Source organism: Cyprinus carpio, chromosome B13 (assembly GCF_018340385.1).
Source record: "Cyprinus carpio isolate SPL01 chromosome B13, ASM1834038v1, whole genome shotgun sequence".
Lineage (NCBI taxonomy): Eukaryota > Metazoa > Chordata > Actinopteri > Cypriniformes > Cyprinidae > Cyprinus > Cyprinus carpio.
Window position 1 is genome coordinate 4,883,362 of NC_056609.1, and position 24,394 is coordinate 4,907,755.

Sequence of the window (24,394 nt, forward strand, 5' to 3'; positions counted from 1 at the left end):
AATCTGTGCAATGGTCTGTATTTCAGATTTTGAGATACAATTTAATATACTGTTTTTGTTCTTTTTTTTTTATGGAGACCTAGCCAGTAAAACATAATGTAAACATGCTTTCCACAGGAAATAGGCCAATTTTGCGTGTTGCAAAATGATATGGGAACATGGCAACATTGCTTGCTATGTGGTTTATAAGGTGCCCTGTGTGGTTGTTTTCAACTCGGCTCCTGGCAACCCATTGCTCAGCACATTTTGTATATGCCTCTCATATTAGGGGGGAAGCACCAAAGGGCTAGAAACAAAATATTTTTTTCTTCTGATTCCTTCGATCAAGATGAATACACCTCATAAATATAAATTTGCAGAACTCCTCCTAGATCTCCTCTTAGACCAGGGCTGGACAACTTCGGGCCTGAAGGGCCACTGTCCTGCAGAGTTCAGCTCCAAACCCTAATAAAACACACTTGAACAAGCTATCAGTGTCTTCAAGATCACTAGGAAGCTACAGGCAGGTTTGTTTGATTAGGGTTGGAACTAAACTCTGCAGGACAGTGGCCCTCCAGGACCAAAGTTGCCCAGACCTGTCTTAGATCGTTTGTCCGGTTTTCACAAAAATCATACAATATCATCTTCAGACCAAGTCAACTAAAAACAAGGAAATCAAGTTGATCAGTCAAACCGAGGTCAGGTGATATGGAAAAAAAAATTGTGCTAATAACTTCTGAATGTTTTGGCCAAAAATCACAAGACTGGTCTCTTTACATTCGGAGCAGCATGCCAATTTGAATGGTACCCAGTGTTCACATGTGAGCCATTTTGGACATCTGACAATTAGAATTTTGACAAAGAAATACTATATTTAACGAATGCATTGGCGTATCATTCCAAAACTTGGTATGGATTTTGGGACCATGCCTTGAAGATACTCAAAAAGTTTAGTGGCAGTGCTTTCTTGTGGTCGAAAATTGTAACAAAATTTCAAAACACGCTAATAACTTTTGATCAATTTAGCTTATTGTCATGAGACGTATCTTGATAGATTCCTTGGATCATGCTGAGAACATCAACACTAATTATGGCATAACTGGCTGAACTTCACATCTCTCATTTCAATTTATGTTGAAAACCTACTCTTTCAATCTTTTTCAAAAAGTTGGTACAATTTTCACCAAATTTAGCTCAGATCATCTTCAGACCATGCAGGCAAAAAACAAAACAAAAAAACAAACACACATGGAATTCAGATTTATAGATGAAACCATTTTCATTCACCGTGTTAACAAATTCATGATGTCACAATACAGTCTGCAAAGCTTTAACATACTGACACCAAACTTTATTGTCACCTCACACTGACCGCACCACATCAGTTTGGTGACAGCACCTATTGTTTAAAGGTGATACACCATTAATATAAATCCATTAAGGGGAAGTCGTGGCCTAGTGGTTAGAGAGTTTGACTCCTAACCCTAAGGTTGTGGGTTTGAGTCATGGGCTGGCAATACCACGACTGAGGTGCCCTTGAGCAAAGCACCGAACCCCCAACTGCTCCCCGGGTGCTGCAGCAAAGATGGCTACCCACTGCTCTGGGTGTGTGTTCACGGTGTGTGTGTGTTCACTGCTGTGTGTGTGCACTTTGGATGGGTTAAATGCAGAGCACAAATTCTGAGTATGGGTCACCATACTTGGCTGTATGTCATGTCACACTTTGACTTAACCATTAATAATGACATTAAAAAAAAGCTAATGGTATATAAACAGTTTTACCTCTTGTCATGTGGCTGGTCTTGTTAGATTTCTTGGGATATGCTGAGAACATTGATAGCTACTATTCTATAATCAGCTGAACTTCTTGTTTGCCATTTTGATTTTCATTGAAAACCCCTCCTGGACCATTAGTCCAATTTTCACCAAATTTGACCCAAATCGTCTTCATACCATGCCAGCAAAATGTTATGGAATTTGGTGTTGATAGTCGAGACTGTCTTTGTTTACCGCATTAACAAATTTGATGGCATGATGCCAAACTGTATCTGAGGCTGCATCTCTGCAAAGCTTTAACATATTGACACCAAACTTTGTGTGTGACATTGTCACCTCACACTGTCCACCCCACATCAATTTGGTAACAGTGCCACCTATTGGTCAAAATCGATAAACCATTAAAACTTATTACTAATGATTGAATTCATGATTTTTCAGCCAGTTTGATTAAAGTGACCTTAAAATGACTTTAATTACTTGTTGTGTTTTGTCTGATCTTACCTGCCATGGTTTCTCCTCATTCTGCCTCCCTTTAATTGCTGTCTCTCTTATCTGACACAGTCAGGGCCTATTTAAACTTGGCTACTTCAGGTGTTTTCTCTGATCAAATTGCTGTCAGAATGTGAAGAGACAAGGGCTGTGTCAGAAATCTCCCCGCTAGACCCTTAAATGGGGCACTATTTGTGAGGGCAGCCATTTGTGGTGGTGTCCGAAACAATAGTGGATATTATTAAGTGTACTCATTCAATCCCATAATGCAGAAGATCAGACAAATGAGAGATGCAAAATGTGGAGTGTTGTGGGGCTCCAGGAATGTGGTTGGGAACCACTGCCATAATGTGTTGCAATAGCAACTGTAGAACCAATGTACACTCAACAGTTAGAAAATACCCATGCAGAGTGAATTCCTGTGTCTTCCCAGATCCATCCATCCATAATTAATTCTTAAATAGATCAATCAAGGTACATAAATACTAGTTTCCATTACAGAGTTCAAGATAAATCTTTTCTTTACTACTGGACGTACCAGTTTGCTAAGTTTAAAAATGATTGTTAAACAGTAAGCACAATGTATGCAAAAGTGAGAGCCCTTCTTGCACATTCAGTGTCCGAATTCCCTCACTAGTTTTCATTTACTACTTCTGGACTATATTAGTGGACTAATGTAGGGAAAAATGAATGAGGATATGGGTGCAGTTTTGAACACAGCAAAGATGTAAAAGCCCTCTGAAATGCATTTGTTGAACAATGAAATAAGTGAAAACACATGAAGTGGCAAGTATAAATAGGCCCTTGAGTTCAGTGAGCTCTCTCCTAACAAGCTGATGATCTGAATAGATTCTTTTTTTTTTTTCACCAATTTTATTATCCATAGCTACAATTTGTCTGATTAATTAGAAGAGTGCTAAAACACCTCTCCTTAACAAGGCAGATGATCTGAGGTGCCTTTAACATCTGTAGCAAAAATGGTGAGTACTTTCATGCCAAAGTATAATACTCTGGGCCAAAGGTTTGTTAAATCAGTGTTTCCTAACCCTGTTCCTGGATGCTGTACACATTTTGGATGTCTCTCTAATCTTAGTCATTTATGTCAGGTCTTGGAGTCTTTACTGTAAGGCTAATGAGTTGAATCAAGAGTGTTTTATTTGGAAGAGTTCAAAAATGTGTACTGATGGTGTGTTTTCAGAAACAGGGTTGGGAAACTTGAATTCCTTAACCCTAGTAGTGCTTGCTTTAGAAAGGACCCCAAATAAAACAAAACAAAACAGATTGTCAAGTCAACTTTATTTATATAGCACTTTTTACAATACAGATTGTGTACTGCACAAAATCTGCACAAACTATTCAAAAACAGAGTTAATGGTTAACATAACCTAATGGTTACCTTAGTAATTATCAACCCAAAGGTTATCACCCAGTTATTCAACAAATGCTACAATATTTTGCACATTAAATTATTAATTTATTCCTCTTGTGTTCATAAATGTTACCACTTAAATCTCATCTTTGACATTCAAAATGACTTTTAAAAGTCTTAAAATGGTTTAAATGTAACAACTCAATTAGTATAAAAGAAACCATTAATATGGTAATTAGTCCCCGCCTCCACTCAATCGCCTCAGCTCAGACATGCTCCACTTTCACTCAGTTAACTGAGTAAGCTTTACACAATGGCACACAATCTTAGATTAATGGTTGCTGCTATGTTACTCCTTGCAGTTTCGATAAAGAGTCAGTGAATGAATGTATTTAAATTCTGAATGGATTACAGCTTAGAAAGCACACATAGAGCACTCCCCTTTTAATCACTGAAAAGCTGTCACTCGTCTTAGTTCATCGCAATCTCACAAAGTTCTGTTATAATCAGTCAAGCTCTACACTGTCTCTTATTCACATCACATATGCACTTTGTTTCTATAATGAGATAATTCACAAGTGTGTAGAGCTCAGAACTGATTATACTATAAAAAAAAAAAATGTTGATGCTGATGTTTGAGCAGTGAGTGGATTCTAACTTAAACACTTCTGATTGTCCATTGTGTTCATGAAATCAACAAAATATGTCTTTGATTAGGTGAATTACTCAGCACTGCAAAGACACATTGTAAATAGAAACCTTTCACCACATATAAAAAGTCCCTCCCATGTTTGTGACATTTGGAAACGGATGGTTTCAAACTGCATTTTTTCGACTGTGTTTGGTATATCACACTTTACAAGGAGAAAATGCTTGTCTCAGCCTCAGAAATGGTGGTGACTGAGGAATTTGCACATAGATTCTCTTTAAGCATATTAAAAACGCCAGACAGAATATGTAAACCATGTTAAAAAAAAAAAAAAAAATACTAGCCCTTTAATTATTTTAACAGGAAAGGTAGTGTTACAGTACCTTGAGATTTAAAACTTTTCCTCCTACAAATTGTGTAGGTTTTCTGACCTGTTGTTATCTCCGGTGGAGCTGGTCCCTATATTACAGTAGTATCCGAATTTAACAACATCCTGTTAAAACTATTATTCTCTCTGGCTGACAAAGCTTCAGGATGCCAGGAGGGACGCATTTCATATGTGATTAATCCAGACTTCCCATGTATGTAAGCTTCATCAGAAGCCAAGAAAACGCACTGGTGTCCTTACAAAGCACTGTGTACCTCAGATCCTTACAGCGCTCTCAAATGTACTCATTTGTGTAATTTGTCTGTAGTGCTGAAGTCATTAATGAATGTTATAATCTTGTTTTTTTTTTTTTTTTTTTTTTTTTTTTTTTTATTGCTAGAATGTGCTCAATGTTAAACAAAGAAAAATGTTTATTATTATTATTATTATTATTATTCTTTCTTTTTCTTTTTTTTTCAGGGCATACCTGGTATACCTGGAAATGATGGTCAGAGGGGAATGAAGGTAATGTTTTTTTTTTTTTCATGTGGACAATTAACTTTTTATTTGCTGTTGTTTAGAGGTTATGTCTCATGCTCTTTTACAAAACTTAGTGAGCTGCATGCATTTTATAGTTTATAAGTTTCACTATCAAAAATTTAGCTACCCTTAATATATTGAAAATGTACATTTGTTGTTTTTGTAAAGGGTGAAGCTGGCTTCCAAGGACCAAAAGGAGCCAAAGGTACACCTGGAGACGCTGTAAGTAAATGTAAAAATATATAGTAAGCACTTGAAAAATTGTGATACAAATGTGAATGACTTTTCATGATCCATCTGATATGTTTAGGGATTTTGGGGTAGTTGTGGCCTAATAGTTATAGAGTCTGACTTGTGACCATAGACTGTATTAAAACATGGAGGTAGAGTCCGTGACGTCACCCATAGTTCTTCCAAAAAGAGTGTTTTTGAAGCCAAAAGTAGGCGGAGCCGGCCGACGCCATCTTGGCAGCACGTCACTGTGCGTCACTTCCGTATTATCAAAAATGGGCAAAAAGGCTGGACAGGAGCGGCAATCCACCTGTCACTCAAGTGGCTGCGCCCTTAATTATGCAGAACTTATAATGCTTAATATAATTTAAACGGATGAGTTATAAAATAATTCACCACCCTCACAGTGTCATGAAGGGCAAAATTAGCTATATAGACCAAAATCATTTTTTGAACCAGGCTGTAAACATGTTTTTTTTTTTTTTTTCTGCTGTAAATTTGGGCATTTTAACATGGGGAGTCTATGGGACTGACTCCCTTTTGCAGCCAGCCTCTAGCGGCCAGTCGATGAATTACAGTTTTAATCACTTCAGCATGGGCTTCACAAGAGAGAGCGGGATGTTGCTTCTTGCTTGTGACCCATAGGTCGTGGGTTCAATATTCAGTACCAACAAGACATTTGTATGAACAGTGCTGTCTTCCACCCTCAATACCCATGACTGAGGTGACCTTGAGTAAGGCAGCGAACCCCCAATTGCTCAAATAAAAAAAAAAGAAATTCCATGACCTGTTATACAAATGCTGTAGACTATTCAAAGTGGACAAGAAGCAAGAAAGCTAAGACTGTGGTGGCACTGATCTCCACTGTTGCACAAATCACTTCCATTCGCAGGCAAGCAAACATATGAGAGAGGAAACACAAGCACATGTGAAGAAATTTTGTTTTTCACTGAACTCTGACCCTGTGAATTCATACAATATGGTCAAAACAAGTTTTAGCAATAGAAAATGTAAATGTCCCATTGACCTCTTGACTCAGTACACCTAATACAGACTTCAAAGTCACATGATTTACAGTGTTACAGGAGAAAGAACTGTATTTGACATTTTGAATTTACCTGTAATTTGTGATTTATTAGAGTATTTCATCATGTCCAGTTGCTGATGTCCATTATAGAGTGCCTCTGCATGCTCAAAGCTAGTGTGCCTGCACCTACTCTAATATTCAATGTTCAAGGCATTGTGAAGATTATAGGTTCAATCCTTAGAGATGTAGGCTCAGTTGCATATTTGGTGATCACATAATTCATAGTGACAAGCTCAGTGAAAACCAGCCAAGATGGTGAATTAAAAAAATAAACAAACAATAAAGCGTGTATAACATTTTTTTAGTTCTTTAACTATACTATACCTTTGGTTGGTGCTGCTCTCTGTGTGTTTTAAGTTTTGATAGCAGTAGGACAGAAGGACCAAAATAGAAGTAAAAACCTTTGGGCAATGTATTCTTCTGAGTCGTTACTTAGCTACAGTGGTAAACAGTTGCTGCTATTACTCATAGTGAGAGCCACATTGACGACACAAACACACAGTTTGGAGTCGATGGGATTTGGAATAATTTAGAACAAGCTTTTGTGTGAAAAAAAAAATGTAAGTTCTGGATTGACCTGACTAAAGCTTTGTTTTATTTCATGTATTGGAGATAATAAAGTATATGCAATTTAAAGGTGAAATATCTTGAAAATCTGACTTTGTCCTTGTTTAAGTGCTATAATTGGGTCCCCAGTGCATCTACCAACCCAGAAAATATGAAAAAGAACAACACAGCCTTTTTCTGGAATCTTGTAAAAAAAAAAAAAAAAAAAAATGCACCAGATTCCGCTCCCCCCGTGAAGTGGTATAGGGATCTTATTATAATATTACCACCCCTTTATCTGCAAGTTTTTACCCTTGGTGCTGTCATAGTGACAATGGTGTACCAGTTCTAATGCCATGGAGAAAGTTCAAGCAAAATATGCTATATCTTCTGCGCTGACGAGCACAGAACACTATTTAGAGTCCCAGCCTGTGACTGTGCAAACTGACTCATGTGTTTTTAATATAAACTTGTGTGTATTTGACAGTTCGACAGCGCAATAAGACATGAAAAAAAGCTTAGTTTAGTACTCACATGCTGCGTGACAGCTGCTTTCTGTGCGTGTATTTAGGATGTGTGAGTTTAGAAAAACAAATATCAGAAGTTTAAACTAATATGGTTTAAAATGCATGATTTCAGCGTGATAGACATGATAATCAAAACCAAACAGATGTTTTTTTTTTTGTTTTTTTTTTATCAGAGTTGTGGAAGCAACTAAAGGCACAGTCCTATTTTGGAAAAAGGGGGCGGGGAGCAGTAGCTCATTTGCATTTAAAGAAACATGCACGAAAACAGCTTGTTTCTGCTTCCACTCAGAATAGGCATTTTCAAAATGATTTAATAAATGATCTGCGGGGTATTTTGAGCTGAAACTTCACAGACACATTTACATTATAAAAAGGTCAACCAGAAACAGAATTCAAAACCTATTGTACTAATGTACAGTATGTATTTCCAAGTAAAACAAACTATTTTTAAAAAAGTACTTCATTTTGATTAAACATTACAAAGACTTTTTTTTTTTTTTGGAAACATATGTGTGAATGAATCTCACACCAAATTTGGTAAACTTTGATTTCATTTTAAAGTTCAGAACATCAGTTTGACAGTGTCTGTCTTTCTACAGGGCGAGATGGGATTGCCTGGGATACCTGGTTCAAGTGGACAGCCTGGCCCTAAGGTCGCAATTCATGTTTTTGCCCTCTAAATGCAGTATGTCCTTTGTAATGTTGAATTCATATGGAAAACATTATAGGTATTGATTACTGAGTTGGAATCTCTATTACATTATTATAGTGATTTCAAAGCAATTGCAAGACAGATGGTGAAATCCCTTTGTTCTGTCTGCACAGTTTTTCTCAGTCGCCTTTCATCATCTGTGTGGACATGCATGTGGATTGCTACATGTGATGTGTAATTGTGCAGAACAAAAGCCATAGCTTATAATGGTTACAAGCCTTCAAACTTGTTCCGCTTCAAATCGTGTTTTTTAGATTGCGTCCAAGGAAGGAGACAACAGAGTATGTCCAGATTTCAAATCTCTAGACTTCAGAACGCTTGCCAACAACGCTATTCTTTATGACTCATTGACCACTTTATGAGACAAAATGGACATTTTTCATAAAACAATGACAGCAGAAGGCAGAAATACGTGCAGTGTTACGTCGTGTACTAAATATTCAGAAAAGTTCATGAGATTTAACTGTCAACCTTTATCTCAGTTTGGGGTCAAGTTTATTCTGCTTACTAAGGCTGCATTTATTTCATAGTAAAACAATAATGTGAAATATTATTACAAAAATTAAAACAACTCTTTTTTTTTTTTTTTCTGCGATGACATAAATTGATTTTCAGCATCATTACCCCAGCCTTCAGTAACACAATCCTTTAGAAATCATTCTAATATGCTGATTTGCTGCTTTTTGTGAAAACCATGATATATTTTGTTTTCAGGATTATTCAACAGAAAGTTGAAAAGAATAGCTTTTTAACTAGAACAAACTAATTTACAAATAAAATAAGCAAAACCTTTGAAGTTAAAACTGAAGAAATCTGCTTGAGGAACCTCTAAATATGTTTAAAAAAAAAAGCAAGAGACAACTGTTTACAGTTTGAATATTTGTTCAGTTTCCATGAACTCTGAGCCAGTCAGACTGTTTTATGCATCAATACGAAGAGTCACTTTGAATGTCTCTCTCGTGTCTTGTCAGTGAAATGGATTTGACTCATAAATTTACAGTGCAGTGATCAAAGAATTAACCTGGTTCACAGATTATGTCGCCATCTGCAGTCAGAATTGCTAATCCCACAAATGCATGAGCATGAGGTCCTTGATTGTGATTTGATAATGTGTAAGTAGAGTCACATTCAAATTCTGCTATAAAGTAGCTTGTCGAAAGAGAAAGCACAATAATTCAGTTTTTTCAGATGCTTGCACTCATCTTGTATTTTGTCCAATAAATGTTCTTTAGAATGAGAATGTCTCTTTCTATATCTTTAGCAGAAAGCAAATGGCAAAAGGCTTTGATGCGTCCAATCCAGAATTCCTGTTTTAAGTCAAGTCAAGTCACCTTTATTTATATAGTACTTTAAACAAAACAGATCGTGTTAAAGCAACTGAACAACAGTGTGTCAATAATGCAAAAGAACAGTTAAAGCAGCAATCATGCAGCTCAGTTCAGTTTAAATAGTATCTGTGCAATCATTTGCAATCAAGTCAACGATATCGCTGTAAATGAAGTGTCCCCAACTAAGCAAGCCTGGGGCGACAGCGGCAAGAAACCAAACCTCCATTGGTGACAGATTGGAGAAAAAACCTTTAACAGAGAATGTGTAAATACTTACTTGCTAACTTGAATACTCAACCTCAAATTTTCATTATTAGGGCACTAAAGGGGACAGTGGAGAGCCCGGTCAACCAGGACCTCCAGGGCTAGAGGTAAAATCCTATGCAAATGAAACATCATCAGATGGTTGAAGGAAGAGGAAACATGCATGATTGGCTGCAAGAGTTATTATTTTTACAGATGTATGTATTTTTTTCTTCTTCTTCTTCTTTTTTTTTTTGATCAAGGGTAAGCCTGGAGAACATGGGGCAGCTGGCCAACCTGGACATCCAGGAATGCCAGGATCACCAGGACTGAAGGTAAGTTATTAATCACAGCTCTGAAAGATGAATCATATGTGACCCTGGACCACAAAACCAGTCATAATGGTCAAACAATATTTGTCCGAGATACAACTATTTAAAAATCTGAAATCTGAGGGTGCAAAAAAACATCAAATGTTGAGAAAATCACCTTTAAAGTTGTCCAAATGAAGTCGTTAGCAACATATTACTAATCTAAGGAAATTTACTTAATATTTAAATGGAACTATTAAATAACCTAATGTTTTTTGGCAAAAAAGAAAAATGGATAATTTTGACCCATACAATGCATTGTTGGCTATTTGCTACAAAACCAGAGCGACTTAAGACTGGTTTTGTGTGTCAGGGTCACAGATTATATCTGAGGTTTGGATGTCTCGTACATTTACTAAACTTCCTGAAAATGATTTTGTTACTGTATCCAAATTACATTTCTTCTGATTTAATGAGAAAGAAAACTCTGACATTGCATTTTGGTCGGTTTTGGTGGTAAAAGCCGACATTATGGTAAGCACATTTTCCAAGTGTAGCTCTATTAACTTTAGCAAGGTAATGATCATTTCTGCCATGGCAAACAAAAAAAGCACTCATGAAAATGTTGCTTGTGGTTTAAAAGCATTGGCCGCTTTCTGTGAAACTAAATGAATTATTGACAGCTGTTTTTAAATTAGAGATAAATCTTAATTACTGTTGGTTTGATCTCTGTCTTAGAAGTGGTCTTTTTGTTATGAATCTATCGTTCAAAATGACCGTATAGAGTTTTGAAAATAATCTGAAATATGATTAAACAGCAGAAACTGCCCAACACATGGTACTGTACACGTGATAGACTTCATAGAAACTCATTTCATCTTTGAAGGTTTTCAAGTTTCAGTTTAATTCAGTGATTTATGACAAGTTAAGAGGTATACACAAATCATATGTACAGGTTGAAACCACTAGTGGAAATGCAATACTTTCACATTTATTCATTTTGCAGACGCTTTTATCTATAGCGGTTTACTTAGTAAGAGTACAACAAGCGATCATCTTAAGGAGGCAATAAAATGAGATGTTCTAACAATACAAAGGTCCACACATTGTTCAGAAAAGTGCGAGCTAGAACAGGAAGGGATAGTGAATAATAGAGAAAGGATAGAAAGTTTTTTTTTTTTTTTTCTCAGCAGGATGCAGTTAAGTGCTGACAGTAGAGATGAGTTTGCAGCTGTTTCTTGAATATTGAGATACTGAATATAAATTGAGATTGGCAGGGAAGATGTCTGTCTTTGCTAGATTGAGCTGCAGGTGTTATCCTTTAGCCAAGAGACCGCTAGGCAGTTACCATGGGATTGTCTAGTTAAAATGAGAATGAAAGCTGTGTATTAGCAGCATATACAATGTTTTAATATTATTACAACTTATATTGTCAGTGTAGTAATTTGTCTCAGTATTTTTGAGAAAAAAATAAAACAAAAATTTGGTCAACACAGTAGCTCAGTGGGTAGTATGGTTACTTTTCAGAAAGAAGGTCCTTGGCTGAGCCAGGATGTGTTTCCGTGTGGAGTTTGCATGTTCTCTCTGTGTCTGTGTAGGTTTCCTACAGATGAATAGGTAATAGGTAAAGAATTGCTAGGAGAGGCAAGAGCGTGTGAATGCATGGAGCAGAGTTTCAGTGTCTTTTGGGCTTAAAAGTGGGGGAAGAACACTGAAATATAGGCTTGAGTGGTTTCAGAGGGTTTGAAATACAATATATAGACAGAGAGAGAGACAGAGAGAGCTTTTGGTCCTAATAACAACTTCAGTTTTTTAATTCAAGATTTTATTACCACTAGTACAGGTATTAAGATCAGATACTAGGTCGATAGGTCAGGTGATTTTTTTTTTGTTGTTGTTGGTATAGTATTAAATTTTGTCCAATCTGGTCAGTGGATTCCAGTCTCAATCTCTTTGATGGAAACCTTGTGATATGAGGACCAGTCTTTAAGGTCCAGGTTTAATAGAAAGATTTGTGTATTTGGATTCTCTTCTAGTTATAGGAATTAGATAAAGATTTGATCACAAAATAGGTCAAATTTATGCAGAAAGGGTTCATAACATTTCTGTTGCTACTGTATTTATTGTATTATATATATAATTCATTTTTTCTTCAAACCCTACTGTGAAATGTTTTACAGGGTCAAAGAGGAGAAGCTGGTGAAAGAGGAGTAGATGTAAGTAAACCATTTACTGTAATAATGTACTTGATGTTTATAAGTTGCTGGATTGTCCAATTAAAATGTGTTGTTTACAGCTAGTTGTGGTTTACTGACATATTGCTAGAGCTAAAGATTAGGATATTGGTAGACATATATAGGGATAAGGAATTTGGGGGAAATCACTGTCTTCCTCTTAAGATGGAATAAAAAGCCCAGAAAACCATCATACATTCTTTGTTATATGTGATCATTGTAAATGTTTTCAAATGTCTTTTGGCTTGTATTCCCATGGAAATTGTGGCCATTTTGTGAGTTCTTCTTTGTACCATAAAAACGCAGCTGAAATGCATAAATGTAAACTTGTCCGATTTAATTACTGTATGCTTAGAATGACATGTTATGTCTAAGATGTTGCTCCTGGGAGCTTGCCTTTGTGTCGCTGTAGTAGAGGCCTATGATTTCCTCCATGTGGAAAATGCAATCCAGTCATAAAAATGTGGAATGTCATGGAATTTGGCAAGATTTGGAAGAATAAATCAAGCGTATGGTTGTAGAATTAATTGAATAACAGTATGAACTAGTGTTTTATAGGGCTCTATTCTGGTTAAAATTGTAATAAATAATTAAATTGTTTTATTAATTCAATTGATTAGTCATCCTGTTTGGTTATTAAGATTTAATTAACACATTGGAAACAGATTACGGAATAATTAAAATGGGAAACACATAATTTGGGAAAAATTTAACAATCTGATAGGGCTATAATCATAAGAAAGATTAACAATTATTTTAGCACTAGGTTTCATTGAACAATTGGCTGTCAGTTTTATTGATTTTTATGCAGCCTAAAATAGACTAGCTGTGAAATTCATTTAGCAAGATTTCAGGTACCTAATAGTACTCAAGAAGTAGCCCATGTAGCCCATGATTTTATTGAACTTATATGTTCATGAACCTTAGATGTTTGAACCTACATCTTTATAGGTTTGTTTTACTAAAACATGTTTATGCAACTGAACAGGGGATGAAAGGTGAAAAGGGAGATTCTGGACGACCTGGTGTTCACGTAAGTTTCATATGTGTGTGTGTGGGTGTGTGTGTGTGTGTGTGTGTGTGTGTCTGTCTTATTAAAAAAAAAAAAAAAAATACAGTTTAATCAGTTTTGCACATTAAAGATTTAGAAATCAAATAAATAAAAATGAATGCTTTAATAGTAAAAGGTAGCATGAATTTCTGTAGCTGAAATTACAGAATCAGCCACAAGGTGGTGGAGTTCTTCTTGATAGTAACAGTGCTTTATAGCCATATTGTAAGTGCAAGGCAAGGTATTTTTATAACAGCGCATACATCATGGTAGGTCATTTGAAGTGTAAGCATAAAGCATTGTTTATTCAGTGGGTCAATATTTTGCTCAATATTTTACTCAGGTATATGGACCTACAATGACAGCAAAAAATTACTATACACTTTTTGTGGATATACTACAAAAACTCCTAGTATCACTGAATTATGGTATATTTAAAATGTACTCGTTCATATGGACTGAACAATTTATAAACAAATGTATTCAAAATCTTTACTTTTCCTTGAATCACTATCTAGTGCATCTGCAGCATTTTACAGATTTTTTTAGGTGTTTGATCAGTCAATTTCCTGGCAGTTATAAGAAGATTTAGCATTGCATATCATTTTGTGAAATCATACTGTTGCTTTGTAAAGAGTATAGTTGTGTTATTGTTATGAAGCTCTTTTGTAATGCAGTTCTGACTTCTCTCTTCATAAACAGGGTTTACCCGGGCCAGCTGGCCAGAAAGGAGAGGTGGGCGAATCTCTGATCTGAATCCACATTCCCCATAAGCTGTACTGTGAGTGTGTTGAGTTGTATTTGTGTGTGTGTCAGAAAGGGACATCAGGAGAGCACGGTCAGAGGGGTCAGATCGGCCATCAGGGACTCCCTGGACAGACAGGACAGACAGGACCCTCGGGGCCCAGAGGACTGAGTGGAGAAATAGGCCCCCCGGGACCACCTGGACCGGAAGGACAACCTGTAAGTATCGTGTTCCAAATAACTATATTGTTTAGCACTGTGTTGTATTGTAGCCTTCTTCTGCAATAAGATAATCTAGTCAATGAAGGATCAAATGTTGTGTAGACAATTAAATAGACACTCATCTTGTTCCAATAATGACATGCATTTTCACAGGGCAGAGAGCTGTCTGAGCAACATATTCAGCAGATTTGCAGAGATGTCCTTCGATGTGAGTACCCAAAACAGTTTCCCAGTAATGCTCTATAGTGTATATATTACACTTGGTATAATGAAACCAGACTTCCCAGTAGTCTATATTTTGCAAATATGGGCTCTGGAAATGGTTTAATGTGTTTACTGTGTTTTGGATACAGTACTTACTATGTGGATAAATAACCATTCATTTCACTTCTGGAGGTTGTGTCTTAGTGTGAGATGTAACAGTCACTTTTCTCAGGACACTTTAGCATTCTAGGACACTTTTTTGGTATACTGGATGATCACATAGTTTTCAGGGCTGACAGAACTGCAGCAGCAACAGGTTAAACAAGGAAGGTGGTGCATGTATGTATGTGAATAACAAGTCATGGTGTTCTGACTCTACCTTTGTTGACACCACACTAGATTCCTTCAGAAAGTCTCATGCTTAACAAGAGGACATAACATTTTGGAACCACATCTGTACTAATGTTGCTAATGCCTAAATAGGGTCACCCTCTTTACACCTGGGAGAGTCTATCTCTCTTTGTACCTTCTTTCCCAGCATAGACTGGTAGTCAATGGGAAGCATCAAGATCTGGTCAGAGGGTGCGGATTCTGTTCTTCAGCACCAATTCCAATACACAGACTGGAGAGTGTTTTCTGCACATACCATCGCACTCAAATCTCTTTATTATTACACATCATGTACAAAGGTGTACTGGCAGTGAAATTCTCTGAAGTCTCTGTAACAAGGCAGTATAAACAACAAGATGTATAAACAATTGACAATATAGAGATGCTAGAGATGCAGTTTTCAGCAGGGCTTGAAAAAAAAAAATCAATCGATTCACTCCGAGCAGAATCGATATTTTAACGTTTCTGTTCCTGCATTCCTCTGTATTGTTAACGTTCCGAAACCAGTTCAGGTAGTGGAAAAACTGGTTAATAACATTATTAAAAAAAATAAATAAATAAAATAAAATTCTTTGCCTATAATGGGCTAATAATAATAATAAGAATAACAATAGCCTAATAATAATAATAATAATAATAATGTACAGCGTTTTTTTACTCAATAAGGAAAAGAAAAACAGGAAGAGATCTGGGGCAAGTTCAAGCTCAAACCAGTGTGCACCGTTTTTGCTACAGTTTCCGGTTTGAATGACATGTTTCCTGGCAACAGTGTGCAATTTTCTCTTGTTTGGTGGGTGTGTCAATCATGTCAGCCCAATCAACAGCAACATGTGTATAAACAAGGGGTATTAAAGAGACAGCTTGCACAATGTACAGTAATTAACACCAAAATAAAACAAATGCAGACATGGTTTTATGTTTATGCAGCGCGATACACAACGCATAAAAAAACAGTATAAGTCATTATAATCAGTAATTATGTCCCCACTTATGTCCCCATAATGCCTCGTTTGTAATGGGTTTTATTGGTTTTGTATCATCTAGTGAAGTGCGGATCCTGAATGAATCTTTCTATTTAACTGGATCTTCTTAGTGAACCGGTCGAACCAGTTCACCAAATCGAACTGAATCATTTAAAACGGTTTGCGTCTCCAGTACGCACTAATCCACAAATTACTTAAATTATTTGGTTTATAAACATGCCTTACACTCCCTCTGATGCAAAATAAACCAATATCCCAAGTTATTCAGTTACTCCTAACAGTACATTGACTGAACAGCTAAAAGAAAACCGATGATGGGACGTGCACGAGCAGAGCAGCTGGACTGAGTCTCGTACTGCCGGACTGGGAGACAGCATAGTATGTTAAGGGGTGTAACATTTCTGTCACACGCTTGAGGACTTCGGCCAATCACAATGTACTGGATAGCTGGCCAATCAGAGCACACCTCGCTTTTCAGACCGATGTGCTTTGTAAAAATCAATGCGTTTCAGAAAGGTGGGGCATAGAGAAACGATAATGTACATTATATGGAAAACATTTTTTTAACCTTAAACCACATAAACACATTGCATTACACCAAATACACAAAATAATGTTATTTTTAGCAGCATCATATGACCCCTATTATTACAGGTGCATCCCATCCCAACCATGGTCTGTTCATTCTCCTTCCATCTTGCAAGTACTACTGTATAGAATGCTACAGTCCCACACTAGCTGGCTCAGTAAGGGTTTCTCCACTGAGGTTGTGACCCCATTGAAATTTTTAGCCCTGTGACATTGTTACCACTTACCTCTTTACTGTCTCAGTTTTATTTATTTATTTATTAAGCATTAGCTGAACATCTTTCAATGGTCATAGTATTTATTAATATCGATAATTCATACAACTGTACATACATTGTTTATATTGTCCAGTTATCCAGTTAATGGTCCATGGTGACTTGTAGTCAGGTATGTAACAATTTTAATTGTCAAAAATTACTCCTATTGAAGTGTTATTGTTCAATAAACTCACCTGTTTATTGCCTTGATCTTGTGTAATAAACTGCAATATGTCTTCTGTGTAATGACAAATAACTGAATTTATTAAATCTTAGAGGGGGTTACTCATTTATGTTGTGAACTGAATGTAAGATACTGTATACAAAGGGTTTGAAATTAGCACATGCCAGCCCAGTAAATTCAGGTGAAAATCTACTGTGGCATGTAACAAAATCTCAGACACCAATTCACCCAGTTGTGATTCATAAATTTTGCCCTTCAACCAGAAGACTCCAATATTATCAACAACAACAAAAAAAGGACAAACAGTGATTGATTGTAGTAAAACTGAAAGCAATTCGGTCTTTCAGAAGCAGATTTAATAATAAATAATAAATACAGTATATTTGAATGACCTTTAAAATCTGGTTTATTTCGGAATTTTTTTTTTTTTTTTTTTTTTAGAAGAAGTTCTCAGTAGCAGGTAGGTTTATAGCAAAATTTAGGAGCCAAATTGGTTGGTGAGTGGAAAAAAAGTTTATTTCAAACACAGGATGTACATATTCAGTAGAAATAAAGGCCAGATGCATGCCTGTATCTTATTATTTTTTATTATGTTTTTATGTTGTATCTTATTATATTATTATAATTTTATTTATTTATTTATTTAGTTATTTATTTATTTATTCATTCATTCTATAATTTTTTTGTTTGTTTCTTATAGCTGAGATTGCTGCTTTACTGCTGAGTAGTCAACGCAGTCATCACAGAAGCTGTGAACACTGCTACACACGGGTGGGACCCCCAGGACCTCCAGGGCCACCAGGTCCTCATGGCTCTCGAGGATTCCCAGGTTTATCTGGTTCTAATGGGCTGCAAGGTCAGCGGGGTTTACCTGGGCGGCCTGGTGTCCCTGGCATGAAAGGTACGGGCATGCTAAACACACCACAGCGGCATGCTAAACACATCATACCATTTCTAAAGGGCTGTATATTGTCTCAGATAGTTCACAGAAATTGATTGGTATAAGAATTGGTTTATCAGTATTACTGTTAAACCATTATGATGGCTACAACTGCATATACCAAAGCATGTGAGTGAAGTGGAGCAGTAAAATTTCCTCTGAAACAGAGAGTGCCCTTCTGAAGATTCTGATCCACTTGCTCAGTCTGCTTAAGGCCTCTCACTTAACCCAGAATGCTCTCTGTGATACATTCATTTGAGAATATGGGAAATGAGCGATATGTCTAAGGTTATGGAGTTCAAATATAAGTTTTGAACCTGATACATAGTTTAAATGCACAGTAAACATCAGAGTTAAGAATGAAGAAGGAGAAGAAATTGAAAAGGTGTGTGAGAAACTGAGTTGGTAGTTATTTATTATTATTTGTAATTTTTTTTTAATATAATGACAGTGAAGTTCTTATTAGTTTTTTTTTTTGCTTTTCAATAAAAAGAAGTTTAAAAACCTTTGCAGTGCTGTACTATAACAAACACCCCAGGTTCCACACTGATGAGAGCGCCATTTAGATGAATGTGTAAATATGTGTTGCATGCTTTCCTCTCAATAACAAAATAAGCATGCAGCAAAATAGCAGCGGTGAGAAAACTCAAGAAATCATCTGATAATAGTGACGTTGATATTTTTTCCACGAGCTCTGAAATTCAGCACTATCCAGTCAAATCATGTCACATTTATTTATAGTCAAATGTTTTATAATATTGCTTTAATGCCACAAATATCATCAGGGCTGTGTTTCCCAAAACATAGTAAGCCTAAGTAGATCGTAGACCCATCACCACCAATGGTCTCTATGTTCAATTTATCTTACGATGCTTTTAAGAAACGCAGCCCAGGTTAAACATGTAACCATGATTCCCTGAGAAGGGGAACAAGACACTGCATCCTCTAGTGCACACTATGGGGAATGAACTTGACATTGGCTGGCTATAGTCAATACCAGTGTGACCATGAGTATAAAAGAGTGCCTGTAGAGCACATCATCCACTTTTTCTTTGAAGAAAACATGCACAGGAACACCTGAAGCAATGCAATGGAACTCGTTCCCCTTTTTATGGAGCTATAGTTACATGTGTACCCTAAGACACTCCCTTTTAAATGGGAAATTGCACTGCATCTGATGATAATTTGGGGAACAAAATACCCAATTTTGCCATGCTGAATGGATGAGTGCCTAAATACCTGACACTGAAGTCCTAATCCCTATAAGGTACGCATCAGCAACTGTCGTGAATTAAGACCCTACACCCAAAACCCGAGCATACCCTATCTGAGAAAATCCCAGCATGCACCCTTTTTCTCTTCTCTGCAGGGCCAAGTCAAAAAGAAGCTCAGCTCATGGGCAGAACACCTTTAAGGGAGTATAGTCAATTACCGGAGCTCTGACAACTGAGGGCTTAACATGACAGCTCTTTAAAGTGAGAGGAGGCCTAACTATGTTCAACACTAAGGACAGCTTATAAGGAGGCTCACAGAAAGCCTAAAATCTCTGAGTTGCTACTCAGTTAGAGTTGTGGAGAATGTAGGCCCAAAAAGAACACCACTTTATAACGAGAGGTGACTTAGCAACGCTCTTTAAATTAAAGGCAGTTACCAAGGAGGCAAACAAAGAGCCTAACTACTTGACACTACTGCCTAACTGAGGTCTAAGGACCGAGGCCTCGACATGAAGAAAGCATGCAGAGGCCTTCATTTGCCTCTACATTTAGAATATCTATCTAGGAGGCTCACAGAGAGCCTAACAACTTGATATTTCTGTAAATGTGCAGCAAAAATAATGTGAAGCTTAACAACACTTCTCTGAAGAGGCAGCAGCCCAGGAGGTTTAGAGAGAGCATAACAACTTGGCACTACTGTCTGGCCAACTTCTAATGACAGAAGCCTCTGCATATAAAGAGGAGGCCTAATTACACCCTACACATGGAACAACCTCCCAAGGTGGCTAACAGAGAGCCTAACAATTGTTATCCCAGTGGAGCTCTGAAGAGTGGAGGTCTCAAAAAAAAGACTCTCTATAGTGAGATGATGCCTAACAACACTCCTCTGAAAAAGGCAGTAGTCAAGGAGGCTATCTGAGCTCAGAGAATGGAGGCCTTGCATAATAACTTTCAAGCAAGACACAGCCTAGCAACATAATGCCTGTCAAGGAGGCCTAAAAGAGGGCCTAATGACTTGGCACTAATAACCAGGTGGAGCTCAGGGGAGTGAAGGCCTTAACAGGACGGCTTATTATACTGAAAGGAGGCCTAACAAATGCTCATAATCACTGAGTACTATGGAGATTCACAGAACCAGCAACTCATGACCACTGCCTTATCAAGCTCTAAGAAGGGACATCTCAGTATGATATCTCTCTAAAGTGAGAGGAAGCCTAATTAAGTTCAACACACAGGACAGCTTCCAAGGAGGCTCACAGAGAGCTTAAACACTCAGAATTGCTATTCAGATGGAGTTCGGAGGAGTGGAGCAAAGACTCTCAAGTGAGAGGAGACCTAGTGGGGTCCCTAGTAACCCGGGAGGCCCCAGAGTGCCTAACAACCTGGCACAACTCTAATTCAAGCTCCAAGGACAACAGCCTTAACATGATGACACTCTAAAGTGTCCTAGTCAAATGTCCTAGTCAATAATAGCTATCAAGGAGGCACACATAGTACCAAAAACCTTGATACTGCTGCCCAGGCAGAGCTATGAGGAGTGGAGGCCTCAGCAAGACTCTATAGTGAGAAGAAGCCTGGCAATTTTCCTCTGCAGAGGCAGCTATTCATCAAGGCTCACAGAGCTTAACAACTTGACACTACTGCCTGGTCGAGCTCTAAAGACGGAGGCCTCGGCATAATGACTCTTTAAAGCCAGAGGATGCCTAACTATGTCCTATGTTCAGGACAGCTTCCCAAAGAGGCTCACAGAGAGCCTAACAACTTGGAACTGCTATCTAGGCAGGCTCTAAAGAGTGGAGGCCTCAGCACATAGACTCTCTAACACTCTCTGCAGAGGCAGCTAACAAGGGAGGTGGGAAGTAGGTGCATAGGCAGAGCTTCTTACTGTGACCACATCACACAGCATGCATTCCACTCTTTCGAGAGTCAAACACGCTCCATGAGCTTCATTTGTTCAACTCCCTCAAGAGCTGAATGCACTCATTCTGTCTTTGGTGAATGCACCATTCTTTAGGTACATATAAAAAAACAGAGCTTCTTACTATCTATTTCATTTAGTCCTGTTAATGCATCAAAAATGAGCAAATCCAACTTCCTTGTGAGTTGAATGCACTCCATCCAGCTTTTTCATTGAGAAATGCTCACAATAAGTGCATTTAGCACCTTCGAGAACTAAATGCAAGTACTTCTCACTCAAATACTTATGGCAAGAGTTGGGTGTCATCAGGTGTCCTCTGATGTGGAGGCAAAGATTCTGAAATGCTTGCCTGGATGTTTCATAGCAGTCGCATTCTTTGCATGCGTAACCAACTCGATATTAATATATCTATATTGAGAATTTTTTATTGTGTTTATTTTCTAACATGCTTAATGTAAATAGTTTGATATTCTATTTTGATTTGTATTTTGTGAAAACTAAGTGTGTGTGAGTTCTAATATCTTGAGCCAATGAGAACTGTCTCCAAGCTGGACTGACAGACTCTAGCAAAAGGTGGGCGGAGTAGAATAGAACCTCGGGAGATGGAGAAGAAGACGGGAATCGGGCTGTTGCGTTATCGCTTGTGGAGATAAAATTATAACAGAAAATAAACAGTTTAACATTGTTTAGTGAAGCTAACATGATTTTGACTGTTTTAGTTATCTGTTTTGTATTATGGACCAGAGTTTTTTGTCGTGTTGATGGCAGTTCACAGGACAGATTGATCATTACGCTAGCAGTGGGCCTGGAATTGTTCGGGTTACAGCTGTCGAGTGATCGTTGGATTACAGCAACACATTCCCAAGTTTACTCTCTGTGCTGGTGAATCCCGATTGCCTTAGACTCCTGCTATCTGCATTGACAGTGTCATCACAGCAAAGATGTTTTCTGCTGGGGGAATTTCCAATGATTGCTGCCGTGTGATGTCACAAGGATTCGTAAATAACGTCACTGCACTTTTCTCTTGACCATCATTTCCACCTGTGCTCCAATGGTAATGGGCCCCAACGAATGACAAATACCTACATAAGGATGGCCTTTTTGCACTTGTGTGACTGTTTGTGATTCTTTGAAGGGTGAAACCACCCATTTGAGTGTAATGAGTTTTGAATCATTCAAGAGAACTGAACGACAGGTTGATTCATGAATATGTGATTCTCTACTTCTTTTTTGAGACTCATGACCTGTATTAGGGCTGTGCGATATGGGGAAAATATCTAATTGTGATTTTTTGACAGATATTGCGATTGCGATTTGCGATTTTAAATTCGCAAAGTCAAGCTTCAGCTCAATATTGTCAATAATGTATGAGTATCATTACCCTGCTGAGAAAGTTTCCATTAAACCATTACAAATTTTTTTTTTTTTTTTTTTTTTTTTTTTTTTTTTTTTTTTAGCAGACAAGATTATAATGGTATAACTACTTTTACAGAATTAAATTTCACTGGAAAGATTTGTTTATTTACTTATTATTATTATTATTATTTTTTTAAGAACCATATTTCTTTAGTAAATTATTAAAGTATTACATATGTTACATTGCATTTGGAATTTGGGAAAAACAAGTGGAAAATGTGCTGAATGTTTCATTTCATCCAAGTGAAATTAGCAAGCAGTTAGACTGAATTTACGTTTCGTTTTCAACGTGGAGCCAGGTGCGAGTCGATGCAGGTTTCGCTTGTGTGTCAAGCCTCATCCCTACTGCCAGATGCGCTCATGGAGATTTGCGGTGCAGGGCCACGCGCAAATATAACCGAGCATTACGAAACATTGGCTGTGTGAGTGCGGCAAGTGTGAACGGCTCGTCCGTGAAGTGGGTTTCGATCCGCGTGGGGAAGAGAGGAGCGAGTATGAGAAGCATTCAGAGACATAGGCTGTGTGTGTGGTCCTCTGAATTGGGAATAGCGAACATGCAATGGATACTCTTGATGCAAGGGATGCTCTTGATATGCATTCTGACGCAGCTCTTGCAAATTACCTTTTTTGTTCGTTGTCTGTCATTTTGAAGCTTGCATAACGTTTTTCTTTAGTTTTAATTTGCCTAACTATTGATCTGCCATAATCTCACTCTGTCTCTCACTTTGTTTTTGTTTTTTGTTTTTTTTAAATGGTGGGCGTTTATGCAGTTGGCTAGAGCAGTGCTGATTGGGGAGAACGGAGGTGTGCTTACTCTATTGGTTAGGAAGCCTGCCACTCGAGGCTGGTAGTCATGCAAATGCTCTGGAACAGAGTAATATCGCGTCCACATCGCAGGCTTTTGCGATTAGCAAATCGCAACATCTCAAATCGCGATTTCGATTCAATTTCGATTAATCGCACAGCCCTAACCTCTATCACTTTTCAATTTGTGGTGAATTCCAAATTTGAGAATTTTCAGGGAGTATGTTGTAAATGTAAACAGGGGTGACAATTGTAAAGTAAATCATTTGAAGCTTTCAGTGCGTTCTCTTTCAAACGTTATCTCACTATGGGAATCGCCTCAGGCATGACCAATCCTGGAAGCACCAATTACACCACGTCAGCTGACAGACCAATCACGACAGTGATGTGGGAGTCCCGCCTCCCTATATATATATCACTGCATAATGGTCCCTGCCTCATTCTCATTCTCTTCCCCGTGAAGATCTTTTGGAAGCTAAATTCTCAGCTCAGGATTAGCTGCTTAACTGTTCTTAGAGGAGCCACCAAGGTACTTCGCCGAACGTGGCTTTTTCTGAGAGTGGGTGTTTTTCACTGTCAAGGTGGAAACAATTGTTAAGGACAAACAAGCGAATTAGCATGTTTTGACAAATTCTCTGGTCTTTCTTTTTTCTAAGCGACACGTTGTGGTGAGCTTAGCGGCTTTATAAAGAATGGACACAACTATTCATTCCGCAAGCGGGGCCGCAATGGGGAAAGATGCCTCGCATCCTTGTGCATGCAGATCTAGTATTTCAGGCAGGGATTCTCATCCCCTATTTATTGTATGCCTGGGGGTGAGACACGCTCAAGCAGCACTCGCAAACCACAAGTGCTGTCCGCACTGTTCCCTTTTCCCGTCATCTTTCTGTAGAGATGAGTGCGGGTAGCAGCTGCTAATAAAGGAAACCCCTCCCTTTCTCCATCAACCATGTCGACCAAACAGCCGCCAGTGTCATGCAGTTGGGGGTGAGTTTATGGATGAAGTCTCCCCCGAGCTTCCCCCTCTGAAAAGATCGGGAAAAGAGGAGGAGGAGGAGGATGATGATGCAAAGCAATTGCTCATCTGT

The 24,394-nt window shown here is 37.8% G+C and overlaps 1 protein-coding gene across 3 annotated transcripts in view; it reads left to right on the forward strand.

Annotated features, from left to right (window-relative positions):
* The window catches only part of LOC109057580 (collagen alpha-1(XXI) chain-like), a 77,216-nt gene that overhangs the window by 42,961 nt on the left and 9,861 nt on the right, over nt 1-24,394 (forward strand). For all 3 annotated transcript variants that reach the window (XM_042736077.1, XM_042736079.1, XM_042736078.1), the window contains 11 exons: nt 5,113-5,157; nt 5,341-5,394; nt 8,163-8,216; nt 9,921-9,974; nt 10,110-10,181; nt 12,338-12,373; nt 13,380-13,424; nt 14,145-14,177; nt 14,259-14,405; nt 14,562-14,616; nt 17,715-17,915. In XM_042736077.1, the coding sequence (XP_042592011.1) occupies nt 5,113-5,157; nt 5,341-5,394; nt 8,163-8,216; nt 9,921-9,974; nt 10,110-10,181; nt 12,338-12,373; nt 13,380-13,424; nt 14,145-14,177; nt 14,259-14,405; nt 14,562-14,616; nt 17,715-17,915 (796 nt within the window). The remainder of the gene's footprint in view (nt 1-5,112; nt 5,158-5,340; nt 5,395-8,162; nt 8,217-9,920; nt 9,975-10,109; nt 10,182-12,337; nt 12,374-13,379; nt 13,425-14,144; nt 14,178-14,258; nt 14,406-14,561; nt 14,617-17,714; nt 17,916-24,394) is intronic.